Here is an 18599-nt window from a genome sequence, read left to right as displayed (position 1 = left end):
TCTTTTAGATTTGATGTCTATTTAGTCTTTGTTGCAAAGATCACGTTTTGCTAGCTTATTGTGGAATTACGAGGTGTTATTGGTAAATTTTATGAAATGAGATGAAAGTTAATAGAGCACTTTAGATCACTTTTTTTTAAAACTAACATTCTTATCTTAAATTTCTATTAATATTTCAAATTCACTAATTCCCGGCCCACCCGTAAATTGCTTCTCCTACTCCATAAATATACTTTAAAATCATCAAAATATTCCAACCTCGTTCCCAGGGAAGATAAAGGAAGAATAGTGCTAACGTACAAAAAACATAGAATTTAGGTATAATGCACCATTAAAAAGAGTAAGGTCAGTCTCAATATGTTTTTTTTTTTTGGTATTCTTGCCTAAAGCTATCTTCTGCAGTTATTTAAAACTATAATGTCAATAAAATATTTGGCATTTTCAGTAATTAAATCTCATCCTCAGCGAACCAAGGGCAGATGGTTAATAAAGGCAAAATCCGCACGACAAAAGTTTACAAGACGAACTTCAGTCTTAGAGAGCGTTGACTGTTTTAAGTCAAAGCCCACATATACTTTTCATGTAATTATAGTGACCTCTTTCTATTCACTGCCTTGATAAAAATCTTTTTATCTGTTTTAGGGAATTTTGTCGAGTCCCATTACCTGTAAAAGGTTGCGCTGACGAAAAAAAGACTCGCTACAAAATGCACACATACTTGTATATTTTGTTTACAGTGTATGTGGGCCATCTACTCTTAAAATATCTCAGATATTTATATATATTATTTTCAGTTCCCGTTATATTTAGGATAATAGCCACACCATAAACGCGTCCATATTTTTCAAGTTAAGTGAAAGTGGTTTATTTATACTGTAGTTTTGGTTTGTGATTTTAGCAATTTTTCTTGCGCGCGCTCCCAAAACAGTCTCGAAAATTAGACCGCGCTTACATAACCAATCAGATTGCGAGTGCCAAAAAGGATTTTTTAAAAAGAAACCAGCCCTTCTTCTTCTTCTTTTTGGCACCTTTCACCCCTATTTTATTTCACTTGTAATTTTCTAGCGCCACGTGGTATTTGGAGCTTTTGTTCTAAATCAGATTGCGAGTTTGCCTATAGTCGGTAACTGGGTTTAAATCTAGATACGCGGGTAGGTGATATGGGAGACTCACTTCATCATCCATGGGTGGGTTGAGGTAGAATCTCCCGGCGAAACTTGGCTATGGAATATGGTAACTATGTCATTTATAAGTAAGAGTACTTCAGCCAGCTCTTGAGGCAAATGTCTATATATTCAGGCTGGATAAGTGGCCTCACAACTGATCAAACGCATGGGCAAAGATTCTGTGTTCTGTGCTATCGTTTTACCAGTTAAACCGAATTCTCGCCAGGCTTTTCGCGATCATCTCACAAGGAAGATAAAACAAATAACCCATATGGTACTTCAAGGTCCCAAATAATCCGTTACACGTTGTACATCAGGTTAGGTTTCTTGTCGAATGGTTCCACCCAGTGAAAGAATTCTAACCAGTTCTTAAAGTAGCCCCTGTCGAACGGGTTCAGGAAGATCCCGGATGGTCCTCTGAGGTACGCGTATCGCTTTTTGTTTATTCTCTCATTAGTAGTAAGGTTGATAGAAATTTGATTGAGCTGTTGGAAAAGAAAACAACATGTCAAAAGTGAAAAAGATATTCAGTCGGTGACACAAGTTACCCGTGAGAAAAAGGTAGAGTTCTTCCATCTGATTATCAAAAAAGTCGTCGATCGAGTAAAGACAAACACGACAGGCAAATTGTCGCGCGAGAAGAACTAGGTACAGCTCCCTGATTAAAAATTAATTTCCCCTGAGGAGGGCCAAAGAAAATATAGATCGGCATCCGGTAACGAGAATTTGAACGCCATCCTTAGGAGGTTTTATAAAGCCTGTTTTTAACTTGCGAGGCAATGTAAACCAACCGAAGATTTTCTTACGCCTTCGTGTGCCTTACCCTAGCCGTTACAAGGTTTTTCTTTTTCAGTGTGAACACACGTGCAAGCATAAAGACAAATAAATTTCGTACATCATAGAAGAAAAAGTCGGACAAAACGGGGCCAAATTTTACGGTTCATACTTACTAAAAAGATGAAAAGAGCTCCCATGAGAAGGGATACCACAATAAACTGTAGCAATCCGAGAAGGAATATCCAGCTGAATCCGAACAAGTGCAGCATGGTGATAGCAAAGTACAGTGTAATAAAACTACACCATGCTACACACGTTACGAATATGAAGAACGGGCCCCTGGAAGAAAAGTTGGTAAAGCAATTTATTATTGACTTGCTAATAAAAATCGAGCGCTTTAGCTAACATCCTTCCCTCGCCATTACACTATCACTTTGATCCACCATACCCCCGAAAAAACTTAAATTATATTTTAATTATATTATATTATCATAACAAGTGTACTCGATGAGGACCCACCTTGTGTAGGGGTAGGAGGGGGGCTATGCAAGATACCACCTGTCTGATTACCCAAATGGACGAAATTTAGTGGCCTCAAAATTTGACGAACACGATTCGGCGAGAGTACTTGCGTGCACGAAAACCAGCACTGTGATGGTCCTTTCTAGAACATTGTTTCGGAAGAATCGTCAAAGACGACTTACTAGAAATAACTCCGAAGAAAAACGGAAACCTTACCCTAACAAAACCCTCTAAATCAAATGCCATTCCCGTACAAAATACATCTAAAATCAAATGCTATTCCCGTATAAAATATGAAACAGATTAACTCGGTTAAACCGTTTTTTTTTGGGGGGGGGGGGGCGGGGGGGGGGGGTGCGGTAGGTAATTTTAATATAAGTAACTTAAAGTGCCTCATATTATTTACAATAATAATAAAAGTATTTAAACTTTGATTCTTTGAAACTCTTGTTTTAACAGGACAACTCGGATTTATATTAATCGGATTAATATTAATCCTAATGATTATTATAATCCAGTAATAGATTATTATAATCCAGTTATAGATTATTATAATCCAGTAATAGATTATTACAATCTATTATTGAAGTTTGAGCCGTGCCTTAATCTATTAAGATTAATATTAATCGGATTAATATTAATCTTAATAATCAATCTCAACAACGCAATCCTAGTCCAAAGCTTCTGAAGATTGATCTAAGGCGGCCTTATCAATATCTTATGCATTCTTGGACCTTTTTGCTCGGTATCTAAATATAACAGATATCTGATCAGTAAAATTAACAAAGAAAAATGTAAAAGGTTTCACACAATCGTAGAAGTGCTCAATGCAAATACATGCAGAGCGGAATACTATAATTAAAGATAGAAACTTCACGGACAGTTACTCAGAGTTTCACACACGAAGCGATCATCAGACTGTGCCTTTAGATGCAGGTGAAATACAATTTAAACTACGTTCATGGAGGACGGTTGGAACAGAGACAGGATCATTCCAACCGTCCTCTACCAGCTACTACCAGCTACAACTTTATGACTAAATTTCAAAGTACAACAAGACAGTTGCTTACCTGTTGTGAAGACCAACACAGTTGTTAATGTACGGACAGTGATGATCAAAGTGCTTAACACACCGGTTGCATATCCTACAATGCTTTGCGCGCAGGGGTCGCACCAGTCTACACGTGTGGCATAGGTTCTCCAGTGGATTCTGACCTGTCCTGGCCTGCCACTCTTCATAGAATGGAACCTAAGACAAAGCAAACACATCACCAAAAAGACAGGCTGCAAAATACCTTCATACGATACATGAGAAAAATTCAGCGCGCTCACTGGTCAAAAGCTATGGTCGATGAGAGAAATGACGTACAATGTAACCTGTGGCACAACGCAACTTTCGGAACTGTCTATCCCTCGCTTTAGTATTGGTTCTTCCAAGGGGTGGAAATGAATTCAATCCACATTCTCAAACGAGATTCTGGTGTTTTCTTGGGATTCATTTCAAATTTCCTGAAGATCATCCCGTTATGTTTATCTGGGGGTGTCCCCAGTGGCATCGACATCTCCCGAGAAAATCAAGCATAGGCACTGCGCAAACCCCGTTTAGTGCTTGAGAAATGACACACGAAGCTGCCAAGTGAACATACCTGCTTTAGAGCCATGTCATAATCGGGACTGTGGCACGGGATAAATCCCGGATCCCTCGAGTTGGCGTAATACAAAGACACCCACATGAGTACATTAAGGAAAATAAACAAGTAGTGAGCCCAAGGAATGTAACTCCACGAGTCAGGAAGAACCTGCGAGAAAAACAATGTTTCAATGTTAAAATTACTCACAGCTTGATGAAATTCTTTTTCATATATGGAGCCCGGAGACTGCCTTTTTTGGACCTGGAGCCTTGGGGCCCTACACTGGAATTTTGGAGGTGCTAAGAATGCGCCCAAAAAAGGCAACATGGGACTTTGCTTAAAATATTTTTATTTACTTGCATTTAGCTTTAAATACGGTTCTCCAGTGCTTTCTTAGAAATAAAACAAAATGTAACATTTGAAATAGCCAAGGAGCTCAAATGAGCCTACACGGGCCATTCATCGGTTCCAACCTGCTCACACTCGCCTTGGTTTTTTGAAATTCTGATATACTGCTGACTTAAGGACATGGTAAGAACATTTTTAGGCTCAAATTATGAAAGAAATAAAAACATTCAGTCTCAGTTCTTTCTCAATTTAAAATATTTGACGTTCTTATAAAGAAAAGAGGCATACCGTAAATGATCTAATAAACGCACAGGGTGTCTATTAAATTTTTGGGGTCCTAGGGGAGGCGTTAAATAGATATGAGGCGTTTATTTCAATTTAACAGTAACAATGTCAACAAAACAAATAGGATGGGTAGTTTTATAGTGGAGGAAGATACATAACAGAGTTGGTGAGTAGGAGACTAATCTAATCTGCGCTAATGCAAAACCTAGAGATGTTGTTCATAGTTCGATATCAAGGTTTTTATCGTCATCAGGGTCTGTTGATGTCCCAGTCAAGCAAAAAACTAACTTTATTGTGTGATTTTACTCTATGGAGCATTTCCTTGGTTTTTGAGATGATTCTTGGTGGGGCGTCTATTAGAGACAGGGTGTTTATTAGAGAGGGGTGTCTAATACAAACTTTGCACTTCAGGGGAGGCGTTTATTAGATACGAGGCGTTTATTTGAGAGTGGGCGTTTATTAGATCATTTACGGTACTCAACCATCACCCATAATCAGAATGCTGTTAAGTAGCAACATTTCTGGGAGCTTTGTACTGTTCAGGCACATGTAAAAACACAATACTTGCTCCCATAGAAATACTTACATAGAAGAAATAAACAGGATAGCCCCAGAGGAACAGGTTTCCTAAATAAAATAAGAGTGCTGCTTTAGATCTACCAGGAGGGCCAAATACGATGTCTCTGAAAAGAAAATATTAAAAGTCAAGTATGAGAAACAGAGGAAAAACCAATACAGTGGGATCAAGAACGTCAAAGTGGCATGCTGATTAATCATAGTAAACTCAATGGACATGCTAATTTTGTGTCCGCTACACAACCAATAACCACACATTGCTTCAAGCCAAACAAGGATATTTTGGAAGGGCCTGGTGAAAAACAAGCGTGCATGTTAGATATGAGATGGTAGATAGCCAACGAGGCACCTAGCACCGAGTTGGCTATAATGATCTCATAATTGTTTTATTAAAAATGCCCAAAGAATTGCAATATTTGAGCTCCCCAGCTGTTTTTGTTGATGCGTATCGGCTACCATATTTGTGGTCAATGGTATATTGGCTTATATACCATTGCCTGTTAACCAATCAAAATGCAGGAATTGCAATATACCCATTGCTAGTTTTTAATAAAGATTAATACCCCCCACTTAAGTTGTTTTGGCTTGTTTGTCTGTTTGCTTGATTGTTTGTTTTGGATAGTTTGATTTTGGCAATTTGTTTTGAAGGTTTTCAAACAAGGTAATTAACTTGAGACAGTTTGTTTAATCAACAGTTTATACTTGACAAAAAGATGTGGGCGATTTTTTAGGGAATTGTGGAAATGGTCATACAGCTGACAGAACACACAGCATTAACATGTACATTGATGATGTGGTTTAAATTTATTTAGGGTTTAAAATTTTAAACCAAATTAAAGGGGCTATGTCACGCAATTTTAGGTAATTCTATTTATTCTCGTCAATTAAGAGCTCTAATCTTCAAATTGGCAGAGAAAAAGTCTTTCATTGGCAAAATCACAGCCACATAACAAACAAGGATGATTCTCGAGCATCATACAAATTGAGATAAACTTAAAAAAGTCAGTCGACGTTTTTCAAGTTTACCCGAACGCAATCCGTTTTAATCTTCTCAAATTTTGCCCATCCATGCCCCTTTTTGGCCTTTCTGTGTTTCTTTTGAGTTCCTCTATGGTTTTAAGCCATTATTGTGATATTTCAGTTAATTCTACGACCAGTTGGTCAGTGCCGAAATTGCCTAAAATTGCTGACATAGCCCCTTTAAAATATATTTAAACCCAAACATTGACATGCAGGTGTTGTCATAGCAACAACAGGCTGACATCACAATTTTAAAACCATGCTCAAATGACTGCAAATACAGTTAGCCTGAAGCCTTACAGAAAAGAACTCAAACAGGCCATGCTATGATTGTCTTTACAGAATTCAAAGTAAAAAGTACAAAATAATGTACACACCTCAAACGACAGGAGACAATTCGATTAAGTTTGCCTTGTAAATAATACACAATTTCCTTATGGTCTCGCCCCATGGCCAGTTTTAAAGGAGTTTTGTTATTACTGTCAACAGCATCTAACTGAACATCCTAGAGTAAAAACAATTCCAAAAGTTAAAAGATTATCACTAACGACAATATATATGAATACAGTCTGTATAAGTAGGCTTTTCCAGCTGTGTAGTGGGGTTTAAATCAAAAGTTAGCAAATGACAGACTTACAGTAGCATTGGGCTTTCTTGCTTTTTGCTTACGTAAAGCCTTACTGTACTTTCTTGCACTGGTTTGCTAAATGCAAGTTAGAGAAGCTCACTTATAAGAAAAGGAAGTATACTCTGTCATTATTAAAGATTTGCAGAAATAATGAATGATAGATTTGAAGGATAGTACTGGGTAGGACCGATATAATAATGCAAGCTAGCTGCTAGCTAATAAAAGTGCCACTGTTTTTTTACAAAAAAAGGGTTAAAACCACTTTTCCATCAGTCAAGCAATGCCTTTTATTATATACAACTGTATTATTTCATAAAATTGTATCATGCATCAAGATAAAATAAATTCCTTTATTCTCATCACCTCTCTGCTTGACAATGTGTTGATATTCATAACAGAATTTCAATGTTGATCACTTTTGGGGCTCAAAAGGGTTAACCTTTGCAACACACCTTTGTAGCTTAGTGATATAAAATTAAAGATAAGGTAAAGCCTGTTGTTGAGTCTAGTGGCCCATCAGGACTGTAGCTTATCCTGGTTTCCGACAGCATTAAGCAGCTAGGAGTATTTAGGGGTGTCGAATGGTAAAATTATGCGAGACTTTGCGAGACAGCGAGACTGATATATTTTCTGCGAGCCCGAGACCTTTTTAGCCTTACAAAGGAAATCGAGACTGCGAGAAGGCGTCAGAGAAAAATTCGAGACGACGAGACCCCTGAAATTTGGCTAAAATTTTGCGAGACACGCACTTTTTGAAGGACCATTCACCACGCCTAGTATTTCTATCCCCCCCTGGATGGGATTTTAGTTCATCACAGGGTTACCCCTAGCAGTAAATTCACCAGAACCCATTTATACACCTGGTTGGAGAGAGGCACTATGAGAATAAAGTGTCTCGCCCAAGAACACAATGCAGTGCCCCGGCCAGGGCTCGAACCCTGACCGCTTGATCCGGAGTCTGGCAAGCTAACCATTGGGCCACCATGCCTCCCATCTTAATTATACTCATACTTAAAAATTCAAAGGTTGTACATACAGTTTTTACACTGACAAGATGAAGCTGATGCAAATACTCAATGCCTACCATGTCTACAATGTGTTCAACTGTAGTTAGGTCCCCACTGAGGCTGGCCAGATGAAGAGGTGTCTGAAATCGCAGGCTTCAATTTAATTTTATAAAAAACACACCACAAGTATAGTGTAAAACATAACTTAACACATCACAGATACATTACATTGTGGTCAGTGTCTTTTCTCTCCTCTTTTACCCTTACTTGCATAATTTCAACTTGTCCATGGTCTTGCAAAGGATTTGAGAAATACCCCAGCCCCAGCAAGTGGATGGGCACAGGATTAAAGTCGTCTTCGAGCCTAGTGGCCCATACAGGCCGGAGCTTATCCCGGTTTCCGTAGCATTAAGCGACTAGGAGTTTTGCTACTCCCCCCTGGATGGGATGCTAGTCCATCGCAGGGTTACCCCCCAGCAGTAAATTCGCTGGTACCCATTTATACACCTGGGTGGAGAGAGGCACTGTGAGAGTAAAGTGTCTTGCCCAAGAACACAACGCAGCGCCCCGGCCAGGCCTCGAACCCGGGCCGTTCAACTCGGAGGCGAGCGCGCTAACCATTAGGCCACCGCGAGATGGGCACAGGAACCCAGGAAAAAAGGGGTGGGAAGCACAAGAACAGAGCGCAGGAGGCGGTATTCCTAAGGTGTCAGGAACCTGGAGAAAATGAGTAAAATTTTGCAACATTTTGTTATATTTCGCAGTAGATATGGGACAAAGAGGAGAGAACGGCTTATGGAAAAGGGAGGCGGGAGGTTGAGACCCCCCTGTCCCACTCCGCCATCCAGCCAATATTTTACTTAACGAGTCCACAAAAGAAATAGTTACAAGTAGGATTCAGTATATGGGACAGAACAATACTGTTGAAGGTATATGAAGTCCAATAATTTGTACATTTTACATACAAATAACAATGCATAAATTCAGAATATAATATTTAACAGAGTTTTGACTGTTTTACTATACCTGACCAAACCTGTCTTTCTGCTTTGGATCAAAACCAGAATAGAGCAGTAACTGCACAACTTCGCTATGACCTGCAAATACAGAAATGCATAGTTTGCCATTGATCATTTTTGCCATATGTGGGGACTTTCTGTATTCCTGTGTAAGAATTCTTTGAATTCCTAATGCAAGATTTCTGGGTAAGGATTATTCAAATTTGTGAATGTAAGTTTAATTTTATATACTACATGGATTCCAAAATGCAGGTTAATCATATGACAGGCTTAAACCAGTGTTCAGGGTTATTGAATGGATTTAAGCAACCCTCCAAGTTTACTTTTTAACTTAGTGGCCATTCGGCCACCAACTACTCAAGTTTTGGTCGCCAGTGAAAAATTTTAGTCACCAAATTATGCTGATACTTTCAATCATTCCTCTCAATTTTAGTCGCCAGTCTGACGACCTTGGTTCAAATTTAGTCGCCAGCTCCATGGAGACTAAAATGGTCTTAACTCGGAGGGTTGTTAAGTAAAATGCATTAATGTTTTTACAATGACATTCTAGCCTTTATGACAAGATTCTAGCCTGTGTGATTTTCAAAGACCTGCAAAAGATCTTTATTTGAAGATCTTTTTAAGAGTTTCAAAGATTCTTAACTGAAAGACCCTGTAAAGATCTTTCCAGGGAACTGCAAGACATTTGCAGGGCCCTGAATAAGGAACCTGCAGGATCTTACAAGATCTTTGCAGGGACTTAGCAAGAAGCTGAAAAATCTTATCAGGATAATCTGAGGATCCTGCAAGATCTTTGTGGATTGTTGTTAAGGATCCTTAAAGATCCTTGTGTACACTTCAAAGATCCCTGAATAAAAGATTGTGTTAGATTTTTTCACCAAAGTATACTTATTAAATAATATTTATGACCTTTAAAACATGCCCAATGTAGAGCTGAATCTCCTTCATGATCTGTCAGGAATGTCTTTGCTCCCTTGCCTATAAGATATCCAGCCAACATTGCTTTCCCATACTGCGCAGTAATAATTAAAGGAGTACAGCCTTTATTGTCGGTACAGTCTATTGAAGCTCCGTTTTGAATGAGAAGATCCACACATAAAATATGACCATTAACACATGCCCAGTGAATAGGGTAAGGTCCATAGTCCGATCGACTTTGTTGGTTTACTTCCACCCCACAGTTTATAAAGAATTTGATCACTTCGCTGTAACCGCCTAAGGCTGCCCAGTGCAAAGGAGTATGTCCATGACTATCGTATGTGCTCAGGATTTTCACACCATGCTGGCCAACAAGTTCTCTGCACATTTTGGTATCTCTGTGTACAAAAAATATATATATCATTATCATCATCATCATTATTTTGGGAAATCTTGGAATAAAACATACTTGAGTTTCTTTCTATTTAAGGAAAAAGCCAGACTTATGATAAGGAAATAAGGACAATTTGAAAGTTTATGTAATCTCCTGGCAAAGGTCAACATAGGTCCTTTTGAATTCTCCCAAACTTTTTTGAAGACTGGCGGTTTGTATCAGGCTTTGTAAAAAAACAAGTGGCCGGTTTCTACTTCTTAATGATATATCATAACCTTGTTTACATGAGCACATGGAAACGGACTACATGACCACTCAAAGAATGTGTTATATGATCAAAACTGGAATATAAAATTATCAAAATGGAACAATTAGTTGGAGAAGCAGGTGTTTAAGAAATTATTTGCAGAGTATATGGTTATTACTTATAGCTCAGATACTTTCTCTTTTTTTTTAAAAAAAGATCACTTTTATTTCCTGTTAACGATTACTTTCTGGTATTATCGTTTCGACATGAAAAGATAGTAAAATCACCCTGTAAAGTGACTTCTCCAGATCTACACATGAGAGCATGCAAAACGCACGAGTTGCTACGCAAGATATTGTAAACAACCAGAAGCTTAAATTACTGCAGTCGAGCCCCGCTTAAAGGACACCCGTTTAAACACAGTCGCCGTGTTATATATAAGGAATGGTTTTGGTCTTTATCTCATACATTTTCTGTTAAATCAACCCGCTAAGATTAACACCTTATTAAATAGAGACACCTTCTGCGGTCCCAAAGGTAAACGGGGTTTCAACGGGGTAAAAAGTAAGCTTACGTTTGTTGTTACGTGGTCAACTTTGCAAGCTTACTACCTAAAAAGTGCGTCTTTTTTTCTTTGCAAAGTTTAACCTGTGTTAGATCACCATGTGGTGAACGCAGATCTCACTAGGGAAGGTTAGTGCAGTAAAAATAAAAAGTAAGCAAATTCGTAATGCAGTGCAGTGCAGCAGGTTTCACGCGATTTGGAAAGAAAAGACTTAAAAAGTCAGATTTTGAGTTGATTGTCATAAAAATGAACCAGAAGTTCGACCATTATTTCCCTCACACTTACCCACATTGTGAAGCCTCAAAGATATCAATCTTCTTGCAATTATCGTGGTTTACCTCTTTTGATTCCTTTTTGTCGCCCGCCATCTTGGATTATGGCACGACGATGAACGACGAAACAAAAATCTTCGGAAATCCTCGGAATAATTTCGCGCCTTTCCGAAGTTTAATCTAAATCCTGATTTAAATCCTGACCGGACGTGGTGTAATACGTCATCAGCTGTCTCTCCACATGGTCTGAAGCAATGCTTCGAAGTGATTTCCGGTTAAGTTACGTCTGCGGCGCAGGCTAGATTATCACATGATTCCCAAGTGATTCCTTGTACCGTAAACATGGCGGATCAACGTGATTTGGTTCATCTTAACCGCCTAAAATGTTTTAACGACGCTGTGTTTGCCATAGTATCGACAATTTTGATTCTTCCGATCCGAAGACTTGAAGAAAACTCCAAACGTGATCTTCAAACCGAGCTCGATGATCGATGGGTACAGCTCGTGGTGTATTTCATCGCTTTCCTTGTCATTTGCTCCGTCTGGGAATCTCACGTGCACCGATTTAAGGTTCTTGCTCATGTAGACGATGTGTTGGTTTGGTTGAACCTCACTTCGCTCATGTTCACGTCGTTTTTACCGTTCGCTTGTGCCCTGGAGGGAAAATACCCAAAGAAATACCTTCCGCTTTTGTTGATTTGCGGAGACATGTTTATCGTGGAACTTCTGGAAGTGGCCATGATATTGTATTCGTTTCATCAAGAATATCTCCTCATAGACGAACTACAGGAGTTACCGAAAGAGCAACAGAAGGAAAGAAGAGACTATATGCTGGCAAAGAAACTGCTCAATCCATTGCTGTATGTGCTCGCGGCATCTGTTAGTACGGTTAATTCAATCACTTCCGGGGTCCTAATCTCAATTGTTGTTTTCACCCCATGCATTCATCGTTTAATTGGCTTTCTGTTTCGAAAATGCAAGGCGATTCGCGTCGCTGGAGCTGATTTTAACCTGATGTTTGGCAACTACATCGACACGGAGCGAGTAGAATGTTTTAGTGATGGTGTGTTCTCTATAGTGGCAACTCTGCTTGTGCTTGACATTACAACAGAGAACTTCCCCAAAGACTCGGATGTCACGCTACATGGGATTGACAAAACTGTGCTGAACATGTGGCCCAAGTTCCTGGTGTACGCTGCAAACTTCATTGTCATTGCACTTCTCTGGTTTATTCATCATTCTCTCTTTCACTGCATCAAAACAATGAATCAACTGATGTTGGTTGCCAACAACATTTCTTTGGCTTTTATTGGCTTCTTCCCTTTTATTGTGGCCATTCTGAACAGATATGCTGATGACCCAAATCAAACCAGTGATAGCACTAAGCTTGCTGTGCAGTTTGGCTCTGTAGCTATAGCCATGGCAAGTTTGTCCCAAGCAGCTGTATTTGTTGTTGCGCTGTGGAAAGGCCCCACTCACCTGGAACCCAAGGTTAACCCATCCATTTCAAAAAGCAGTCACTGCTACTTGGCCCTGAAACTCACCATTATACCCCTCATTAGCCTTGTAGTGTACTACACCACACTGAGTAAAAGTAACTGGGCAATATATATAACTTTTCATACTGCCGTATTTGTAACCCCATTTTTGTTCCTAGCACTGAAACTGAGCTTTGGCCGAAGGGAGGTAGGGGTGATGAGGCACGACATTGCTATTGATCCAGATATAGAGACTTGGATCCCGCCTCCACACAGGAGCAGGCTGAGGGTGCAAAAGAAAGGTGTAGGTGACAGTAGTTTAACAGATTCATTAAAAGTTTAATGGTGTTCATGAACAGTGGAACCTCCACACACAAAAAAGTCCCATGGGCTCACACATCTTGTAAGTGGACATGCAGTCATAGTACCAGCCACATACAAGTGCTACATTTAAACATCCTATAAGCAGACACCTCTCTAAGTGTGCAGCAGGACAGGAGGTCTGAAGCTCCGGCCTCCTGTGCCTGTTACCCCGCTTCTCATATTTTTTTTACTCCCATCTCCCGCCCCTTTCCATTGCGGTTCTCTCCTTGTTGTCCCATACCTATTGCAAAACATAACCAAATGTTGCAAAATTTTACTTGTTTTCTCCTGGTTCCTGCCATCTTAGAAATCCCACTTCCCGCCCTCCCTTTACCCACTTACCACCCCTTTTCTCCTGGGCTCCTGCCCCCACGTCCCCCTCCACTTACCGGTAGGTGGACATTTTTTTATGGTCCCAAGTGGTTGTTCACTTCCATGAGGTTTCACTTTATTGTGAAGTGTACTGTTAACTTAAAAAACAACATGTACAGTGTGCATAAAGCTGTTGTTCTGTATATTTTTTGTATTATTGTACAGAACATTTTGCCAAACGTGTTATTAACCTTTTGGTGGAAATAGGAATCTGTGTATAAACCAAAGCTGAACATGCAGAATAATTTGAAATAGATAAAGTTTAAGAGTTCAAGACTCAAGAAAAGTAGTAGTCTTCATTAGCACATGTTTTTTATGCTTAAAAAAGTGAGGAAAAGGATGGTAGTTTGTGGGTTAATTGCAATTTGACAGGTCAAAAATTGGTGGTTTTTGACAATTGCAGTATTTTACAATGCAGTCTCAGAGTCTTGATTTCTTTTGCAAGGCTAATAAAGCTTTAGAATCACAAAAAGATATTAGTCTTGCTGTCTCACAAAGTCTCGGATTTATCATTCACCACCCCTGCTGATACAAATTGAATAAGTTATTTTGTAGAGTTAAAAATTACAAATACATGTGTAGTGCCATAAATTATTCATACCTTCACCATGGAAGGGATTTTTCCTAAGACCCCCCCCCCCTTAAGTTTTTGGCCTTTTGATCTTTGAGACCCCCTCCCCACTCACCCCAAGGAATTTCCAATCCCCTCTGTGAGGGGAGTATGGACGTTTTCTGGAACTACACAATGAAGTTATCATAAGATAGACAGCATACTATTTTCTACTACAGTTAAAGGTTATTTTTTTACCATTATCAAATACAATAACATGTCTTCAAAAATTGCTTTTGAGAGCTAGACTTCTAAGAAAGTGAAGATAACAGAAAATGCTTTGTTAAGTATATATTTTATAATTTGTTAAAAAGAGATTGTTACTTTTGTAACGAAATATTTACGGTAGAAATTACTTTAAGTAGCAAAACTTAGCCACTTACAGCTGTAAGTGTATAAAGAAAATGTAAAAAAGGTAGCTTTTGCATTAAAAATGTTGAAAACATTAGAAGCTATGTTTCATCACTACATATCCCTATCCATAAGGTGCTAACACACTAGCTGACATGTGATTTTATTTCTGCATATCCCTGTGACATGGTCCTTCTAGACTGCTTGCAGACTTTTTAATTTTTCTCCCAAAGTTCAGGAAGTGATTGTGGGGTGAAGCTTTTTTAAGAGCCACGAGGAGTGATGGGGGAAGAGACAGCCAAACCCCTCCTTGTCCAAACCGCAGGAAAACAGTGCACTCACGCCTGAATGCCCTCTGTTGTTTATCTATCATCTCAATTTCAAATGCCCTGGAAACGTGGTTGTTCAATATCGGCTCTTCCGATTCAATATATCAAACCTGGCGTATCCAATCGAACGTTCGGTAATCGAACCCAATCGAACACCAATCGTTCGATTGGGTTTGGTTATCGAACATAATCGAACTCGCAATAAAATTTGGTCGATCGAACAAAATCGAACGTTCGATTACCCGCACAACGAACAAAATCGAACGTTCGATTACTAACAGGCGACAATAGAACTCAATCGAACGTTCGATTACCAAACTCCTGTTTGTTTATATTGCGGGCATTTTGTACGGTGCACTGATTTCATGCGTGATTTACTTATCAAAAGACGGATTCCAAACAAAATCGAATCGGATTGCGTTCGATTGTGTTCGATGGGTCCAATTAGTTCGTAAATCGAACTCACAGCAAAATAGATGTTCGATTTCGTTCGATTACCGAACCCAATCGAATGATTTGGGTTCGATTGATTTTTGGTTCGATTTTGTACGATTAGATACCCCGGATCTAACCAAACTACAGCTTCGTCCGGCCAGGGGCCTTTATTCGTTGAAATGCGAGATTGCGGACACACACACACAAAACCTTGCGTGTTTGCTGCCGACCAATATCGATTGTTTTTTTTCGCGGTTTAATGCACGCGATAAATTGTGTTGGGAAATATTTTATAGGACTTTTCAACGGTAAAATATCCTTTTCAAAAGACATCTCAAGATGTCGTGAGGTGGCCCGGCGTGCGATTGCGTGACTCAACTGACAAGGATAAGATTACTGTCCTTCAAAAACATTCGTGTCACGAGATTTTCTAGGAAGGCTTACTTTGCTGAAAACCGGAACTTTCGATATAAAGCCACATTTTTCACTTTTCAAGAAGCGCCATGACAGAAGAAGTAGACCTTTTTCATCTGAAGCGTTTGCAATGTTTCAACGATGCCGTGTTCGCCATAGTAGCGACAATTTTAGTTCTGCCGATAAGGAAACTCGAGGAGCGAGCTGTGGAAACATCCAGCCTAGCGGATCAGCTCAGTGACAAATGGCCTCGCTTGATAATCTATCTGGTCGGATTTCTTGTGATCTGCGCCGTGTGGGAATCGCATGTTCTTCGCTTTCGAATCTTGTCGCGAGTGGATGATGTGCTGGTCTGGTTCAACCTTGCATCTCTGCTGTTCACTTCATTTCTCCCGTTCACCTGCGCTCTGGAGGGAATGTTTACCCAGAAGTATCTGCCCATGATGCTGATCTGTGGAAATCTACTCGTGCTTGAAATCCTAGAAGTGATCATGATAGTGTATGCCTTTCATCAACCACATCTGCTTGATCCCGAGTTTGAGAATCTTTCCCAACAAGAAATAAAGCAGAGAATGAGACTCATGCTGGTGAAGAAAGCCGTCAATCCTATCCTCTATATTCTAGCTGGTGCACTCAGCTTGGCAAAGATCCAGCTCGCCCTATTCGTTGTGGCCATTGTCGTGATCTCGCCTTGCATCAATCGTCTTGTGGGAGTCATTTATGGCAAGTGGAAGCGCATGCATCTAACAGGATCGCAATTCGATCGCATGTTCGGAAATTTCATCGACAAGGAGAGAGTGGAGTTCTTCAGCGATGGCCTCTTTGCGATTGTTTCTACGCTGTTAATCTTGGACATTACGGCCGAAGATTTTCCCACGAAAGCAGACGTCGATCGTGACGGTATCCAGAAAACGTTACTGCACATGGAGTCAGAAATTTTCACTTACGGAGCGACGTTCGTGGTGGTGGCGCTCTTGTGGTTCACGCACCATTCTTTATTCCACTACATCGAGAAGCTCAATCAAGTCATGTTGGTCTGTAACAACATCTCCTTGGCTTTCGTGGGTCTGTCACCCTTGATCAACGTCACGCTAAACCGCTATGCTGGGCACGGCAAATCAGACAGCCGCCTTGCAGTGCAGGTGGGAACGATCATAGTCTTCATGGCCAGTATAACTCAAGCAATGGTGTTCGTTATTGCGCTTTGCAAAGGTCCTAATTACCTGGAAGCTCGCGCGGATCCTCGCGTGGCGTCTCGAACACACTCGTATCTCGCGTTGAAGCTGGCGATAATCCCACTGATGACCTTCCTGGTGTTTATAGTCACACTGAGCCCAAGCGCCTCACTGTCAGATGATGTATATCACATAGCCGCTGGATTGACTCCTGTAATATTCATCCTGATGAAAATTGTCTTCTCTTGTTTCTGGGACCGCTGTCGCTGCAGACAGCAGGCGCCAAGTAACCATGAGATTGAGTCAGAATTTCACGACATTGTAGAAAATGAGGAAAACGAGTGAACGCCTTTAGTGGACAAATTTTCCATATAAACTGATTAGTTATGGTACTTGTTTTTTTCTAAAATTGTTTTTGAGTGCTAGACTTCTAAGAAAGTGAAGATAAAGTGATAGTAAGCAACTAGACACTATTATACACTAATTCCATTGTTTTCTTTTGTTTACTTTTGACTATTAGACACTAATTGAGACACATTCTTTCACGGAATAAGTAAAACCACTCATACAGAAAATACTTATATTTTTTGTTGAAAAAAAAGTTACATTTGTAATGGAATATTTACGGTTGAAATTTCTTTATAAGTAGCAAAATGTAGCCACCTGCAGCAGTAAGTGTATGAAGTTAATGTAAAGAGGTACAGCTTTTGCGTGGCTGTCATCTCATTTCTTTCCGGTCCAGCTGTTGCTCCACCACGCCCCGTGTCTCCCCCTCTCTTCGTCTGTTCTCGTGGGGCAGTGTGGGGTGGTGGGGTTGGTTGGTGGTGGTTGTTGGTTGGTTGGTGGTGGTGGTGGTGGTTGGTTGGTTGGTGCTTGGTTGGTTGGGTGGTTGGTTGGTTGGTTGGTTGGTTGGTTGGATTGGTGGTTGGTTGGTTGGTTGGTTGGTTGGTTGGTTGGATGGTTGGTTGGTTGGTTGGTTGGTTGGTTGGATTGGTGGTTGGTTGGTTGGTTGGTTGGATTGGTGGTTGGTTGGTGGTTGGTTGGTTGGTTGGTTGGTTGGATTGGTGGTTGGTTGGTTGGTTGGTTGGTTGGATTGGTGGTTGGTTGGTTGGTTGGTTGGTTGGGTGGTTGGTTGGTTGGTTGGTTGGTTGGTTGGATTGGTGGTTGGTTGGTTGGTTGGTTGGTTGGTTGGTTGGTTGGTTGGTTGGTTGGATTGGTGGTTGGTTGGTTGGTTGGTTGGTTGGTTGGGTGGTTGGTTGGTTGGGTGGTTGGTTGGTTGGTTGGTTGGTTGGTTGGTTGGTTGGTGATTGGTTGGTTGGTTGGATTGGTGGTTGGTTGGTTGGTTGGTTGGTTGGATTGGTGGTTGGTTGGTTGGTTGGTTGGTTGGATTGGTGGTTGGTTGGTTGGTTGGTTGGTTGGTTGGTTGGTTGGATTGGTGGTTGGTTGGTTGGTTGGTTGGATTGGTGGTTGGTTGGTTGGTTGGTTGGATTGGTGGTTGGTTGGTTGGTTGGTTGGTTGGTTGGATTGGTGGTTGGTTGGTTGGTTGGTTGGTTGGTTGGTTGGTTGGTTGGTTGGTTGGATTGGTGGTTGGTTGGTTGGTTGGTTGGTTAGGTGGTTGGTTGGTTGGTTGGTTGGATTGGTGGTTGGTTGGTTGGTTGGTTGGTTGGATTGGTGGTTGGTTGGTTGGTTGGTTGGTT

The 18599-nt window shown here is 40.4% G+C and overlaps 3 protein-coding genes across 3 annotated transcripts; 2 read left to right on the top strand and 1 right to left on the bottom strand.

Moving 5' to 3' along the window:
• Positions 1-61: 61 nt before the first annotated feature.
• Positions 62-11519, bottom strand: LOC144655388 (uncharacterized). The gene is made up of 10 exons (XM_078515635.1): positions 11389-11519; positions 9889-10295; positions 8987-9057; positions 8038-8100; positions 6703-6830; positions 5316-5412; positions 4112-4264; positions 3536-3714; positions 2117-2282; positions 62-1651 (listed from the first exon to the last, which is right to left on the bottom strand). The coding sequence occupies exons 1-10, from the start codon at positions 11469-11471 to the stop codon at positions 1466-1468; spliced, it is 1533 nt and encodes a 510-aa protein (XP_078371761.1). The 5' UTR covers positions 11472-11519; the 3' UTR covers positions 62-1465.
• Positions 11520-11634: 115 nt separating this feature from the next.
• Positions 11635-14649, top strand: LOC144655364 (endosomal/lysosomal proton channel TMEM175-like). Its single transcript, XM_078515602.1, has one exon. It carries the CDS (start codon positions 11718-11720, stop codon positions 13194-13196), a length of 1479 nt encoding a protein of 492 aa, XP_078371728.1. The 5' UTR covers positions 11635-11717; the 3' UTR covers positions 13197-14649.
• A 1084-nt stretch (positions 14650-15733) lies between these two features.
• On the top strand, positions 15734-17607 carry LOC144655365 (endosomal/lysosomal proton channel TMEM175-like). The gene has a single exon (XM_078515604.1). The coding sequence runs from the start codon at positions 15817-15819 to the stop codon at positions 17245-17247; it is 1431 nt and encodes a 476-aa protein (XP_078371730.1). The 5' UTR covers positions 15734-15816; the 3' UTR covers positions 17248-17607.
• Positions 17608-18599: the final 992 nt, after the last annotated feature.

The sequence above is a fragment of the Oculina patagonica genome, chromosome 5 (assembly GCF_052425735.1).
Source record: "Oculina patagonica isolate OP01 chromosome 5, crgOcupat, whole genome shotgun sequence".
Lineage (NCBI taxonomy): Eukaryota > Metazoa > Cnidaria > Anthozoa > Scleractinia > Oculinidae > Oculina > Oculina patagonica.
This window is presented reverse-complemented; position numbering and strand designations above follow the sequence as displayed.

What these genes read in the sequence shown, in the direction of transcription:
- LOC144655388 (XM_078515635.1), bottom strand. Translation starts at nt 11,471, where the DNA reads ATGGCGGGCGACAAAAAGGAATCAAAAGAGGTAAACCACGATAATTGC. An exon ending in AGAAAGACAGGTTTGGTCAG is followed by an intron (nt 8,101 to 8,986) that starts GTATAGTAAAAC and finishes CTGCGATTTCAG; the next exon opens with ACACCTCTTCATCTGGCCAG. An exon ending in GAGCTCTTTTCATCTTTTTA is followed by an intron (nt 1,652 to 2,116) that starts GTAAGTATGAAC and finishes CTTTTCCAACAG; the next exon opens with CTCAATCAAATTTCTATCAA.
- LOC144655364 (XM_078515602.1), top strand. Translation starts at nt 11,718, where the DNA reads ATGGCGGATCAACGTGATTTGGTTCATCTTAACCGCCTAAAATGTTTT.
- LOC144655365 (XM_078515604.1), top strand. Translation starts at nt 15,817, where the DNA reads ATGACAGAAGAAGTAGACCTTTTTCATCTGAAGCGTTTGCAATGTTTC.